This window comes from Belonocnema kinseyi, chromosome 2 (genome assembly GCF_010883055.1).
Source record: "Belonocnema kinseyi isolate 2016_QV_RU_SX_M_011 chromosome 2, B_treatae_v1, whole genome shotgun sequence".
In the NCBI taxonomy this organism is placed as follows: Eukaryota; Metazoa; Arthropoda; class Insecta; order Hymenoptera; family Cynipidae; genus Belonocnema; species Belonocnema kinseyi.
Genome location: NC_046658.1, coordinates 87,170,543 through 87,186,438, shown reverse-complemented (window position 1 = coordinate 87,186,438; position 15,896 = coordinate 87,170,543). Strand labels below are relative to the sequence as shown.

Below are 15,896 nucleotides of genomic sequence, written 5' to 3'. Positions count from 1 at the left end.
TAACCAAATTTTTAAATTGAACTTAAAACTGAAAAATGTACATTCGGCTGTAAAAAACAAAATTTAATAATACTTTTTACTCAAAATGAAAGGTACAATTAATGCTTAATTCAGAAAGCATTAACAAATCATACTACACGATACGTCAAAACAGGATAATTAGGGAGATTTTTCAATAAAAATAAGGAAATATAATTTCGAAAGTAAAATTAATTTGAATCCTATATTAAATTCAATTCAAAACGCTTCAAATTCCTAACATTTCAATAAAAAATATTGCATATTCAACAAGAGAGATGACTTTTTAATCAAAAACGGAATACACCAAGTTGTGGATAAAAAAATTAATGTTCAACCAAAGTGACGATTTTTCAACTAAAATTATTAATATTCAACTGATATAGTTAGATTTTTAAGCAAAAATATTTATTTGCATAAAAAAATTAATTTTCAACCATATAATTGAATTTTTAATGAAAAATATACTTAAACCATTTTTATAAAATTTCTAATAAATATAGTGGGATTGGAGAAAAGCTTATTTTTCAATTAAAATAATGAATCTTTAAAAAAATTGAATTTGTCACAAGAGTTGAACTTCTAATAAAGTAGTTACGTTTTTCATGAAACAAAAGATGTATTTTCGACGAAAAATGTAATGGTTAATATTTAGAAACAAAAATGTTAGTTTTAAGTAAAAAACAGTTGAAGTTAACCAGAGATGAATTTCAAATTATGAATCTTTAACAACAAAATACTGAATTTTCAAGAAAAGAACTTTTAATCACGTAACTGAATTTCCATTAAAAACACGAATGTACAACCAAGAATAATTTGTTACAAAAAAAAAACACGAATTTGAAACTGAAAAAATTTTTTAAAACAAAAGTAGAAGTTAAAATTTCAGAAAAAAAAGTTTTCCAACCAAAAAACTCTAAAGTTAACAACCAAAGTGTTAAATTCAGTAATATAAATCTACTTTTACAAAAGAAAAACATTGTTATATAATTTTAGATTAAAATTAGAAAAACTGAAGGCACGCTCTCGAAAAACTGCACTGACAGGTTTTCGAGGTTAGCAGACACCCTTAAACCAAATCTGAAACAAGAAACTCAATTTCCATCATAAAGATTGAACATTTTCCAGAAATTTTGGTGGAATAATAATTTTGTTTGTAGAAAAAAGCAAATAAATTGAGAAAGAAAAACTTCTAGAAAAGTGTATGCATTAATTCTGCATCGTGGGCAAAAAGTAAACCGCCAAAGACGCTGGCATTCTCACAACAGTGAAGGAACCTCTGCGGAAGTTTGAAATAATGAATAAAACCGGCGCCATTGGCTGGCCGGCCGGCAATGAAAGCTCGTGGCTCTTGATCGGCAGCACGAGCTACAGAAGTTGTTAAACCGAAAAAACGACCGAACACCGCCACTTCTTGAAAGAGGGATGGCCGACTTACATCCGATAAGGAGGCAGACAAATCCATCCATTTTGTCATAAAGTGCGAATCAAAATTTTTCGTGTTTCTCATAGCGTGGTTCCCTCCGTTTAGGGCGGAAGTCGTACAAACTTTGGTCGACTGTGGGGACTTTTGCTCAGAAAATATCTCACTCTCATAATCGATTTGAGGAATACTCACGACAGTGTCCTATTAGAATTAGCAAACATGAACGGGTGACATTTTGTAGAGATATCCACATAAATTACCAGAACTTTCAGGTTGCATTTTTCATTGTTAAAGGAGATACTTGCAAAAGGTAAGAGTTCCGAGGTCGGTATAGATTTCCGATCACGGACTCGTACCACTTTTCGCACCGATAATTTTTTCAGAGCAAAGCAAATGAGAGCGATATTTAAAGTACTCACTCAAAATACCAAAATATAATGGGATCAATGAAAGAAGGGTAGATAAGCTTCAAAATGAAGTGGCGTGGGCTCACCTCGGCTCCGGCCTCCGCGTTCCAGTCTTCCTCCGAAACTCCTTCAACCTCTTCAGGATCGTCCGCGGAATATTCGTCTTCGTCCGACACGTCCTTAGTTTTCTTCATGATTCGTGAAATTTTTGTAGATTTCCCGACTGGGACACACCAAACAAACAAAATACAGGACTTAACTTGCAACGATGCGAAGCGCGACTACAAACGACGTGCAAACAATATGGCGTCGTCCGGCGCGAGAAACCGTAGCACCCGCTGGACCAACGCGCAGGAACTTTTGCGCTGCTCGGAAATGACGGAAGGGCGCGAAACTTAAAAATGTGTTCAAATCAAAAACCAATTTTAAAAGGCTGGAAATTCAAATGAGAATACTTTTCTGAGGTACAAATTCTAGTGAGTTTACTTGCCCAAAATGGTCTCAAAACAGGGAAAATAGTATAATTTTTCAAGAAAATATGAGAATAATAGTGAAATGAAATTCTTTTAAATAAAATTAATGTTGATGCCATAATAAATTAAAAATGAAACGCCATAAATTTGTAGGATTTCAAAACGAAATATATTGCATTTTCAACAAAGTAGTTGAATTTTGAAGCAAAAAATACCTATCTCCAACAAAATAGTTGAACTTTTAATCAAATATTGAAATTTGCAAGCCCTAAAAAATAATTTTTTCGAAGTCAATCTAAAAAAAAAAAAATAAAAAAATAAAATTTTCAACAAAATAGTTAAATTTTCAACGAAGTAATGAAATTTGAAACAAAATAGTTAAATTTTGAACCAAACAATTGCATTTCCAATCAAACGCTCGAATTTTCAAATAAAGGCTGTTGGTTCTCGCGTTTTGCGCTCGACTGTACATTTATCTCGCGCTTCGCGCTCGATTATGTATCTACCTCGCGCTGCGCGCTCGGTATTTATATTTTCGCACATTCTTGCGCAAACATTTTAAAATTAGGACTCAAAACATCCACCACTGTAATTTTGTAATTGTGAATTCTCTTTCGTTAAAAGAGCTTAGCTCGAGAGTTAAGCGCATCTACGACACGCGACTGATGGCAACCGCACTCCGCACTTGGTCTTCGCATTTCTTCCGCGTTCGGACACAGACTTTTTAAAATCAAAGGTGAACGGACCGACAACTGTAATTTTGTGATTTTGAACTCTCTTTTGTTAAAGCTCTTTTAGCTTTAACGAACACATTCGCATCACGTATCTCGTGTTTCGCACTAGATTTTGTTCAACATGTCAACTTTTCTACAGGATACACAACACTTGTATATGAATTATTATACATTTTTTATGTAAATCTGCCTGGGATTACTTATTAAAAAATTGCAAAATAAAAAGCAAATTGTATTTATCATGATTATTTTTGTATTTGTTTCTTATTTTGCTTTCAATTGTATTCTAAGCTGCTCTGAAACATGTATTATTTCAATAAATGTATATCATTACAATTCATAATACGAATAAAAATTGAATCATACTAATTCTTATTTCCTTGTTTTTATAATTTTTTTTATCTTTAATGTTGTTTTTTACGATTAAATAAAAACTGATGAGCATCTGCATAGGGTCTAATACAGAAACCTATATAGGGTCCCATACAGGAGCCTATGCCCTCTTTCGTCTTTTCTGTGCTTTTTCCAAAAAGTTCCTTTTTGCGTTTTTCATCTTATGTTTTAAGATTAAAAGAAAATCTACTCGTCCTATCGAAAAATCATTGATAATAAATTTATAGATCTTTTTAGGCGAACAACTATTGTCTGGTAATTTAAGTTCATACCTTGTCTCGTTTTTTCGAAAAAATTTAATATTTTTATTTTTTATGTTTTTTTTACGACTAAAGCAAAAACTACGTATCCTATCAAAAATTATAGCTCTTTTTTGGATGAAAAATTTTTGTCTCATTTTTTTCCGTAGCTTATATCGAAAAGTGATTCATTATAAATTTATGATTCTTTCCAGGGCGCGCAATTTCAGCTTTTTCATTTTTTTCGTATCTTGCATAGTTTGACCAAAAAATGGAATTTTTCATTATTTTTGATACGATCAAATTTGGAATGTTCAACTTTTCGAAGAAATTAAAAAAGTTGTTATCATAGTCCTGTAGAACTTTCAAAAAGCAAAGTTTTTCTTCTCTTGACTTTTTTTCATATCATATGTTGTTTCGCTTAAAATGTTCATTTTAGTTTGTTTTATTGGATTTTGAAAATGCTCTAACTCTGACAATTTTATTTTTATAGAAAAAAGTCAGGAGGATAAATTGTTTAAGTTTTGAAGTAGTATAAATAACAGTGTATAGAATTTTTACATCTTGAAAAAATGTGGTTTCAAAATTTTTTTGTACGATCAAATTTGGAATTTTAAACTTTTTGACCAAATTGAAAAAGGCTTTATCATAATCTTGTAGGGCTTTCAAAAAGCAATGTTTTTCTTCTCTAGACTTTTTTTGTATCATGCGTTGTTTGGCCTAAATTGTTCATTTTAGTTTGTTTTTTTGGATTTTGAAAATGCTATAACTCTAGTAATTTTTGATTTTTCGAAAAATTTCATTGGGATAAATTGTTAAATTTTTTGAATACTATGAATAGCCGTACAGAGAATTTTTGAATTTTTAAAAAAGTGGCCTCAAAAGTATTTAAAATGTGCCCACTTTTTGAATTTTTATCCAAAATGGTTGGCTAACGAACTTGACCTTTAGTTTAGGACACTAAACGAGTGTACCAAAGGGCAATCTAACAGATAACTTTTTTAAAAGTCATCGTGTTCACAGACAGACAGACATACAGACAGACACATTCGTAAAAAACTGTTTTTCGGATTCAGGGGGTCTCAAAACGTGGACATTTGAAAAAAACTGAAGGGGTTAAATTTTATACAAATCTAATACCTTCTCTGATGAGAATGTAAAAAGATGAATTTCTTACAACAATGTAATTTTCAACCAAGAAAGATGAATTTTATAATCCAAAAGGACGAATTTGCTATTCAAAAACACGAATTTTCGGCTAAGAAGAGCACTTTTCAAAAATCTAGTTGAGTTTTCAACAAAATAGTTCATTTTTTAACAAAAAGTTCAGTTTTAACCAAGAAAATTATGTTTCCATCAAAAGACGAATTTTCAACAAGACAAGTATTCAACAAAAAATGGAAAATCTAAATTTTCAATTTGAATACTTAATTTTCAACAAAAAAAACTAATTTCTAACTGGCTGAATTTGACGAAAAAGACGAATTTTTAAAAAATAGATGAATTTTCGACTAAAGAAGATGAACTTTAAAAAGAATAGTTGAATTTTCGACTAAAAAAGATGAATTTTCAACCAAGATTTGGAATCCCGAATTATAAAAGACTCAAACTTAAAAATACAATATTAAATATTTTTATATAAAATATTTATGTTTAAATATTCTAAATTATTGTTTGAATTTTATTATTTTATTATTAAATAAATTATATTTATAAAAGAATATAATCGTTTAAATTGGGGTATTTTATTATTCAGGAATTTTCAATTTGAATACTTAATTTTCAACAAAAAAAACGAATTTCTAAACAGTTGAAATTGACGAAAAATACGAATTTTAACAAAAATAGTTGAATTTTCGACTAAAAAAGATGAATTTTCAAACAAGATTTGGAATCCGGAATTATAAAAGACCCGAACTTAAAAATACAATAATTAAATATATTTATATAAAACATTTATGTTTAAAGTTTCTAAATTATTGTTTGAATTTTATTATTTTATTATTAAATAAATTGTATTTATAAAAGAATTTAATCGATTAAATTGGGGTATTTTATTATTCAGGAATTTTAAAATTTGGTAATATAAATAATATAATTATAATAAAAAAAAATAATAATATAAATTAATTCGGGAATTTTACAGTCGGGAAGTTTGTTTTTCTGGATTTTTCAGTCGTGCCGTTAATTTATTAAAAATACAGTAATAAAATATTTTTGGCTGAGTATACTAAAGAAAAATTGGGGGTGTTGGAAAAAGGGATGGACTAGTCATCCCGAAAATTCGGGACGTCTAGCCAAGCTTATGAAAAATATGGGACTAGTCGTTCCGAATTTCGTGTTTAATGTTTCTAAAATTATTGTTGGAGTTCAAAATAACAATTGAAAAAAAATCAATCTAAAAATAGATTTTTTCAATTATTGTTACTTTAAATTCAAACAATAATTTTAGAAATCTTTAAACCTCAAAAAAACTTGTTTCATACAAATATTTGATTATTGTATAGTTATTAAACAAATAATATTCATACAAAAATTGAATTGCTTAAATTTGGTAATTTTATGTTTCCAGAATTTCCTAGTTTAGATATTTAATAATTAGGCCATTTTCTGTCGGGAATTTTATAATTCTGGAATTTAGCATTCGGATATTTTATAATTCAGCAATTTTCCGTCGGGAATTTTCTTATTCAAGAGACTTCAAATTCTGTAAATTTATAAAATGTTCGGTAAGTTCATTAATCAGGAATTTTAAAGAAATTTTATTTGCTTGGATTAAGGAATTTTCTAATTCGGAAATTTAATGAAAATCATTTTTAACTCCGAATTTAAATGTATGCAAATTTATTATGGAATACAACAAATTAATTTTTAGTTCGCAGTAAAATTCTGAAAGAATAAAATAAAGTACCTTCAGAAAACGTTGAGGTATAAAGTAATGTTAAAATAATTGTTTTATTAAAAATATATTCAAAGAAAGAGAATTTATTTATTTGACTAAAATAAGTAAATATTCCTCTTTTTTTTTAAAGAAAATTTGAATAAGATGGGCGAAAATAAAGTTTCTGAAGTTGATTATCTGAATTTCAAAATTTTTCAAATCACTTTCCACCTATAATATCAAATTAACAGCTTCGAAAAGCAAGTAATTAACTAGTTCCTTAAGTTTGAAATATTTTCCGGTTCGGGTCGATATGGGGTCGGCACATGCGCCGTTCTTGATTCGAAGGAAAACTGCCAGTTGTTCGCGAGGCTGGCACACCTTGCCCGAGAAATACACAGTTAATTTTAGATAAAAAAAAATAGTATTATGTTTGATATGTATGGGGTCAGTAGGGATTGCACAGTTTACCATTCGACACCCCCCAGGCGAAATGAAGTTGACATACTAGAGGTAGTTAACACAATTGTTTACTTGCTTCTTTATTTTTCCCATTTCCAAAATCTATAACAAGAATATTTCAAATGAATTTAGGTTTAAATGAATTAGTTTAATAAAAACCATGCTTCAGAAAAAATAAACAAGCGTCTTCATTCTTAATTTTTGAAAATGATTTCCTTAAATAAGGTAAGAAATCTATTCATCAATAAGAGGCCCCTAATTGATGGTTTAATATTACAATACATTTTATTCAAGAAATCATCTTACTTTTCTGAAGTACAATACAAAAATTAGGAACAATTTTTGATACTTAAAATGAAAATATTTTATAAATATTTACTTTGTTAATCATGGCTGTCTATTTTTCATTAAATTAAAATGTATTTCAAGTTTTTGTAATTTCGATGGAAGCTATTGATTTTATTTTCTATCAACGTATAACACAAATAAATGTTAAATTATATATGTATATAAAATTACATGAAAAAATTTATTTTGGTTCCAATTTACTCGGTGGCGATAAAGGAATTGACAATTGAAAGGCCGAATGCAATAACCACCTTAGCGCTCGAACACGCGGAGAATTATTGTCCGCAGAACAAATTTTTTAAATTACTTGAATTTGCGTGACGACAGTAAATACTTATAGAGAATTTTATTGCGCATCTTTTTTGTATGGCGACCAAATCGAAGGTTGGATTGTTTCTTATCGCGTATTTGGTTATTCTGCACTGGTGAAAAAATACACCAGAGCAGGATAAACGAATGCGCTATTAGTAATTTAAGGAAAACGGAATTTTTCATCGAAAAAAAAATCAATCTTCGTCGGGATTTGATTTTTTTTTCATGAAAATTTTGTGTAACATTCTTCAAAATATTCTACGACTGTCAGAGTGTTCAGCAAGTTGAAAAAACATTTCAGGGCTGTGTGGTCAATTTTCAAAAATATTTTCTTCGAAATCTGGGATGCATGTATACAAACGAGAAAGTTGTGCGACGAAGTTTCGAATTTTGAAAACTTTCAGTGAGAAAAATCTTCCTTAGAGATCAAAGAAGTTTTTCCAAATAGTTTTAGAACTTTTGTCATCAGGCGTGCTAACCTCGCCTTCTAGTTCATAGCGCTCCAAAAACTCTTCTGAGCTCTGCACTCGATTCAACTTTTGTTGTTCTGTCAGCTGTTTTGGGACCCATTTTGTAGACAGTTTCCGGTATCCAAGAGTTTCGGTGATTGTTTCGTGCATCAGAGCTCTGGAGATTTGCGGAAACATCGCAGAAAGTTCATCCAACGTCAATCTGCGATTGTCACGGACCGCATTTTCGATTTTTGCCACAAGTTCGTCAGTCACAATTGAAGGTCTTCCGCTCCTCTGATCGTCATGCACGGAAGTACGGCCATTTTTAAACTCGCGACACCACTTGTAGACACTTGTACGATTCATAACTCTATCACCATAAACAGTTTTCACCTCATTAAAAATCTCAATTGGAGTTTTTCCCTTCGCAATGAGGTAGCGGATGACAGCGCGGGGTTCGCACTTGGCGGGAGATTGGATCGACATTTTTCGCGAAAGATGCTCTTACGTCAAAAGTTCTCAACAAACTAACCTCGAATCGGAATCATTTTGAAGGGAAAGAGTCAAGCTATGCGGCAGTATTGCCAATATTTCGAAAAAGCATCTCCTACAGTCGTGAGAACCCCAGTACACTTACTTTCTGGACGTGCCTCGTACATTGACGTACGATCCGCCTCGAGGTTAACCTAACGTAAATAATTTTTACATCACTCTCACTTTTTTCCCTTGATGACAAAAGATCTAAAAATTGTTGGAAAAACTTCCTTAATCCTTAAGGAAGATTTTCTTCATTGGAAGTTGTCAAAATTCGAAACTTTCTCACACAATTTTCTCGTTTGCATACATGCATCCCCGATTTCAAAGAAAATATTTTTGAAAATTCACTATCGGCCCTGAAATGTTTTTTAAACTTGATAAACACTCTAAAAGGCGTGGAATATGTTGAAGAATTTTACATAAAATTTTCAGGAAAAAATATCAATTTCTGACAAAGATCTTGCGAGTTGAACGCAAAAAAGTATTGATTTTTTTTTCGTTGAAAATTTTTGTTTTTTTCAAATAACTAAAAAACGAAACAAACTTCGAATTTGTTTGTCATATAAAAAAGATGCACAATAAAACTCTCTACAAGTATTGACGGCTGACAATCAAATTTTAACAATTTTTTTAATTTGCTCCGCCGTCAATAATTCTCCGCGTGTTCGAGCGCTTAGGTGCTTATTGCATTCGTCCCTTCTATGATAATTGTTTCGACAATATTCGTAAATATTGAAGTGGATGGAATGAAGTTTTTAAAGTATAAAATACATTTTTGTAGAAATTTCAATTCTAAACAAATTTATATTTGTAATCTTCACATTTACCTCTTTCTCTTAGCAGCTTACGCAAAAATGAAAAATTTTGAGTTTCTGATAGCAAAAATTTTCATGTTGAAGAAATGGTTTACCTAAAAACACATTCATGAACAATGTATTTTTTTTTAGTAATGTGGACGTTTTGAGAAAATCCAGTCTTAATATTTTCAAAAAAATATCCGCCATTTTGTCATTTCATAAAATTTTTATAGTTTTTTTTGTTGATTATTCGACAGATCAATGATTCTCTCGTCGTTTACAAAAATAGATATACAAATATATGTAATCAGTTAAAAAATATAGAATATCAAAAACGAAAAATGAAAATTAACCGATTCAAAATTAAATAGCTTAATATTGTGTTGATTGAAATCAAAATAGATACAAATACAACTAGCTGAAATTGAAACCATATAAATGGAATAATTTCTTTATTTTTTAATATTTACAATATAAGAGTTCTGAATTTACATATTGAATGCCGAAGTTTCAATTTTTTCCTTTCATACATTTTAATTTTGCAGTTAAAACTGAAACGTTTACATTTTGAAAAGTATAATTAACAATTAATAAAATTTAATTTTTAAACGGTTTAAATTTAGTTCACTTATTGACATTTTGAAGGGTTTTAGTTTGAATAAGTTTTAATATCGCAATTGTCGGTAATTCAAATTTTTTCAGTTTTAAATAAAGTTCAGATTCGTTTAATTTCCTACGTTCCATTTTATAAATATTGGATTTTTTAAGTTTTTCCATTTAAAATTCCTTCATTTTAACGTTTATTGAAAATAATTCAATTTTAAAGCTTTAAAATTTACATTTTTTTTCATTTTGATCGGAGAAGATGACGTTGAATTAATTTTTTTATCTTAGAAAAATACATCTAATTCATTCTTATAATTAATTACAATTTTTCGTATATGTTATATTAAGTTATTTTAATTTAAAAGTTTTCAATTTTGAATTATTTATTTTTGAACGCTTTTCATTAGAAGTGATAAAATTTCAATTACTTTGAATTTTTAATTATCCAATTTTTAAAACTCTAATATGAAACTACTCAATTTCACAAATTTTGAAATTTTCCTATTTTCGAAATTTCACTCCGTAATCATTCAAGTTCAAGATTCTTCTGTTGCGAATAAAATTGTTTAATTTTTAACGCTTCGAATTAGGAAAGATACGATTTCAATTCTTTGCTAATGGTATTTGTCAATTTTCAATATTTTAGTCTGACTTCATTCAAATTTGAGAGATTTTCATTAAACTTTTTTCAATTTTAATTAAATTAATTTTTAAATTATGCATTTACATTCGAAATACTATCTTTATTCAAAATTTTACCATATCTAAAATTGCTTGATTTAGAACTTTTTCAATGCAAAATCTTTCTCACCACACACATGTTCTAAACTAATTGATACAAAATATTAACACCATTTATAAAATGTTACATCAATTTAATAATATAGAATTTGAAGATCTTAAATATCACTTCAAAGTGTGCCACTAAAGCTTTTTGTCTGGCCACACTTTTTGGAATAAAACTCCTAAATAATTATTCAAACTGTTCATCATTGATGCTAAAATTGTTCACTTTATACTTACAAAGATTGTACTATAGTCCAAAATCGATTTATGAACATTGATTCAAAATAACAGATAATAATAATTTCTATTTTTACGCAATATTTGTCATAAAATATTTGAATATTTTGATCTGTTTTGCATACACCGGTCGATTTGACAAAACATAGGAAATAACTACAGTGAAATTTCACTTATTCTAAGGCTCACTAATTCCAAGTCTCTCACTCTCGGATATTCCAAGTGGTGAAGCTCCTTCATCAGGGAAGCCCTCGTTTGCATGAATGTGCAAATGCAAGGACGCTCACATACATTCAACACGCACGTCGATGCAAGGCAGGGGCAGCAAATGAACTTTGATTGACAAAATCACCCCACAGATCGTGGAAGATTTGAGAGTCCCTGCAGATTTGGAGTATCCGAATCTTTATGTATCTCGGGCCTTGGAATAAATGATAGATCACTGTATTGGGATCTGAAATGCTCGAGTATGCTACCTGGTAGCAGAATCGGAAAGCCCTGAGCGTAGGTAAATTTTGAGAGTAAGTATAGGCGAATATAAACGAAAATAATGTTTCTCAACGTTTTACAGTGTTTTTTACAGTGAAACCGGGATAAAAATAAAAAGTTACAAATAAAATAAATCAAAATTTATCAATGGAGTTTTCTCCACGAAAATCGAAGAGAAAAGTGTTTTGTTGTGTGTTTGGTTGCTCTTCTACTGCTCGAAAGCAAGAAACTGCTCGAAATTCAAACGGATTTTCAAGCTTGTTCCACTGTCAATAAAAAGTTTGAAGAAAAAGTTATAATCATCGTCAAGTATTTATCGTTTTTATTCCTCAATGATTTTTCAGCATTCCGAGTGAAAATAATCAAAGCAAAAATATTATTTTATGTACAAATATATTAACATAACCTCAAATCTGAAAAAAATTACTGCTGATTTGTCATTTCAAGTTGATATGAATTAAATTTTCCATTGAAATGTCGATACTTAATATTACATTTTAAATGTTTATGAGGGGAAAAATGGAAGAATTTATCATTTAGACAACAAGAGTTTTTAAATTCGAAGCTTGCAAACAAAATGCAATAATAGAAACTGAAGTTTCATTTTCCACCTCTTTTCCGCAAAATAGACGATTTCCTGCATGTAAAATTCTTTCTCCTTCTACGAAGTTTCTACATGCCGGTGTAGATTTTGTGAAATCACAAATTTGAGCTATGGTTACCTTCATTTTTAAGGTTTGAGACTAATTTTCAATGTTTTTACAAAAGTCTTATGAGACGTCTACCTACTGTCGCCGGCCATATTGCTTTTGCCGCTAGTGGTGCCCTCCAGATTTCAGATCCCAATACTCGAACTTGGATTTCAGGAAACTTGTGACGTGACGTGCTCAGTCATGCGCGAAAAAAGAGTAGCGTAGCGATAAAGCGCTGTGCCATAGCGGCCTAACACACAGTCAGTTATCCAACTGACTGTGTGGAAGGCCAAAAACAAAAAATTCATAAATTCATAAATAAAAAAAATTGAAATTCATGTTTTCAACATAATCACTAGTTGTAATATTTATAAGAGATAAAAGAGGAAATTTACAAATTTCCTGGAAAAATATTGTTAAAACAAATTTAATTTATTTTAAGAAATAAGGGTTTGTTAAATTATAAAACTCAGGTATTGAAAAGGAATAAGGTATTTAAAAGGCAACCTTTATTATGATTCTATGAGAAAGAAAGCCTGTTTAAGAAGAAATAGATATTGAAACAAATGGGAATTGTATAAATAATTGAAAATGACTTTTAAGTATTGATAATTATTCCATTAGACTAAGAATAATCAGTTTTGACAGCAAAAACTGAAATGAGTTTCTAAAGGATTTCTAAAGGATTCTTTTTTAAAAAGTCTTCTAGAAGTCCTATAGATTTTCGAAAATTCCAGAAAGTGATTTTTCCCATGTATTTTACATTGAAAGTTTCGACTGCCCGGCTCAACCTATTAAAATAAAATGTATTTAAAAACAAATTACTGTACATTTCTTTTCCGGATTTGGAACCGAATTGGGTGAATTGTTGACCTCCAACACGACATAGTACATTTTTAACCGAGAAGGGAAAGCGAATTGGAAAACGACTATTCCCAACTTGGTTCAAATATTATTTTCTTTACATAACGCGAACGTTAATGCCAATTCGGGGCATTTTTGAAAAAAGTTACAGGAAAATATTTTTTTGTATAGCTCAAATTAGCAGTGAATCAGCACTAAAATTCCTGCGCAAAGCAGAATTTGATATGAATGGCAGTTTCTGTTGTTTTTTCGGGATGAGATTTCCAGCTTCACAGCCCTAAAAATTGTACCTACGGAGTTTAATATTTGTTTAAATTAAATTTCAGACGTGTTTACATCATTCCTCAGAGGAACTAATGCGAAAGTTACCGAATGGAGATGCTTTACACCATGTGAAAGATACAGTCATATCCACGACTTTAGAAAAAGATAATGTAGCAACTCGCGAAAACAGTAAGTATGCAAAACATTGATCATTTTTAATTGCACTTTAAAATCAGACAATGCTTTTTCTTCTCTAATTTTCATATGTGTTGCATAAAATAAAAATTTTTTAAAACGAAACTTCGAATACCTCTTTTCTATAAAAATATTGTCAATTGCAAAAATATGAACCCTGTATCTCAAACTAATAATTTTTTTAAAGATCAGTCTACAAAAACAGAAATGTTGTGAAATGAAATAAAAAGAAAGTGCCACTTTGAAAAAAGTCCTCGAACTAAAAAAATAGTTTATAATGTTCATAATACTTAAGGAGCGTACAGTAATTATGTAAGTGCCATTTTCGGATTTTTCGATCACCCTACCCCCGATGTAATATCTTATTATAATGGACGCACCTTTATATATGTTTCTTATTTTAAATTTTAGTTTGAACAATAATTATAATTGTGGTAAATTCCTAACCTTCTTTGCTTTGAAATAATTGACAAGCAATCTGCGAAGCTTCTCGTATAAAAATGACAAATAGTAATATAGAAGTAGCAATATAAGAACGCATTAAAGTTGCAGAGAAAAATTATGTTGACGATGGAATTGCTTTTTAAATAATCTTGAACAAATAGGTGCCAAGGTCTATTTATATCCGTGTACACATGTCATTAAACTAAGCAACATGAACCAGTTTTCTCGATAATTTTTCACAATTTTATAAAATTAATTTTAAAAAACTGTTCTAATAAAATAAGATTTAAGATTCAATACGTGATTCTTAGTTGAAGTTTAGTGCATACAGAAAAAAGTTTTTATGCTTTTGTTATAAATTAAATCCAGCTTATTTTGTAGCTAATAAATGCCAATAATAGCTAGGTTCAAGGGAATGTTAGACTTATCAGATTCCTATCTTAATGACATTTTTCAGCGGCTTCCTTTAGGAGCCCTTTATTTAATTGCCCAAATTTTCAACGCGTTGAAAATTTCGTGAACTATAATTTCGTGTAAACAGACGTACATTCAAACAACATGTCGGTAAGGTAGAAATTGGATAAGTATTACGTGCCATGCTTATGAAATGAAATCAAAGAACCCGTTTTAACTGAAAGGGGGCAGGGTGTTCGAATTTGTGACGTCACACTGGATGTTGAAGTTTTGTATGACATGTGACGAAGAAGGTGAAAGGATGAAAAAAAATTTTCAAAATAAGATATTGTGTAGTTTTTGAAGGGCCCCTTAAGTAAATATCATATTACCGTTAACCGTGGTAAATATGGATCAAGTCGGGTAACAATTGTTCAAATTGTGGGTTTTTTTGCGACTATAGTGAACTTTTTGAAACTTTGCATTAGATCATTTTTTTAGCACGATGTGTTAAAAAAAATGAGTTTCGAATAGAGGGTATAACACCATTTAAGGCTTGATACGTTATCAAAAGTTCCATTTTCAACAATACAGTTGAACATTAAAAAATATTGAATATTAAGGAAGCCACTGCAAATTTAATGAAACATTGAAATATACACTATTCTTGCAATATCTACTTGAAAAATAGCCAAATGGGCTTCATCCTGGGCTCATTTTCTACATAATTTTTATAGCATTTAATCCTTTAAAGAGAAAAAATTTTAGCTTTGACACATTTCAATTTAAAACAACTTAATCAATCATCGAAAAAGAGGTGGGCTTAAACTTTTGAACGGTAGTGTATCTCCAGTCAAAAAATGAATTTTTAACAAACAGTCGAATTTCCAACCAAGAAGATTAATTTTTTACCAAAAAATACCATGAGAAATGAGACAGTTAAATTTTGAGTCAAAACAAATTTTCAATAAAAAAAAAGAAGAATTTTCAAAAAAGCGAAAAAAATTGAATCAAAAAGATGAATTTTCAACTATAAATAATAAATTAAAATCTAAAAAAACGGAAGATTTAAATTTTCAGGTAAAAAAAATCATTTTTACCACAAAAAAAAGGATATTCAACAAAATAGTTCAGTTTTCGAACAATATTACATTTCAACAAAATATATGAATTTTCAACTTAGAAAGACATGTTTTCACCAAAAATGAAATAGTTACATTTAGAGTTTGAAAAGTTAATTTTTATCCAGAAAGCGAATTTTCAAGAAAATAGTTCAACTTTCAACTAAACTATTTTCTACTAAAATCAAGTGTATTCAACTAGAAAAATGAAGTTTTAACTAAGTAGTTCAACTTTCAACTAAGTAAAGTCAAACTCGGACATAGCGCTCCTAGAGATAGTCATTCCGAGAAATGGCGTCGCGTCGCGACTACGGGTCTGAGTAGCT

At 29.7% G+C, this 15,896-nt stretch overlaps 1 protein-coding gene across 4 annotated transcripts in view; it reads left to right on the top strand.

The window, feature by feature from the left end:
• Positions 1-6,945: 6,945 nt before the first annotated feature.
• Positions 6,946-15,896, top strand: part of LOC117167276 (dipeptidase 1-like) — a 50,339-nt gene continuing 41,388 nt past the window's right edge. For 2 of the 4 annotated variants that reach the window (XM_033352091.1, XM_033352088.1), the window contains exons 1-2: positions 6,946-7,084; positions 13,480-13,606. In XM_033352091.1, the coding sequence (XP_033207982.1) occupies positions 7,001-7,084; positions 13,480-13,606 (211 nt within the window). In that variant the 5' untranslated portion in view covers positions 6,946-7,000. Of the gene's footprint in view, positions 7,085-8,392; positions 8,837-13,479; positions 13,607-15,896 lie in introns of those variants that run through there. The other 2 variants (XM_033352090.1, XM_033352089.1) reach the window with 2 other exon arrangements.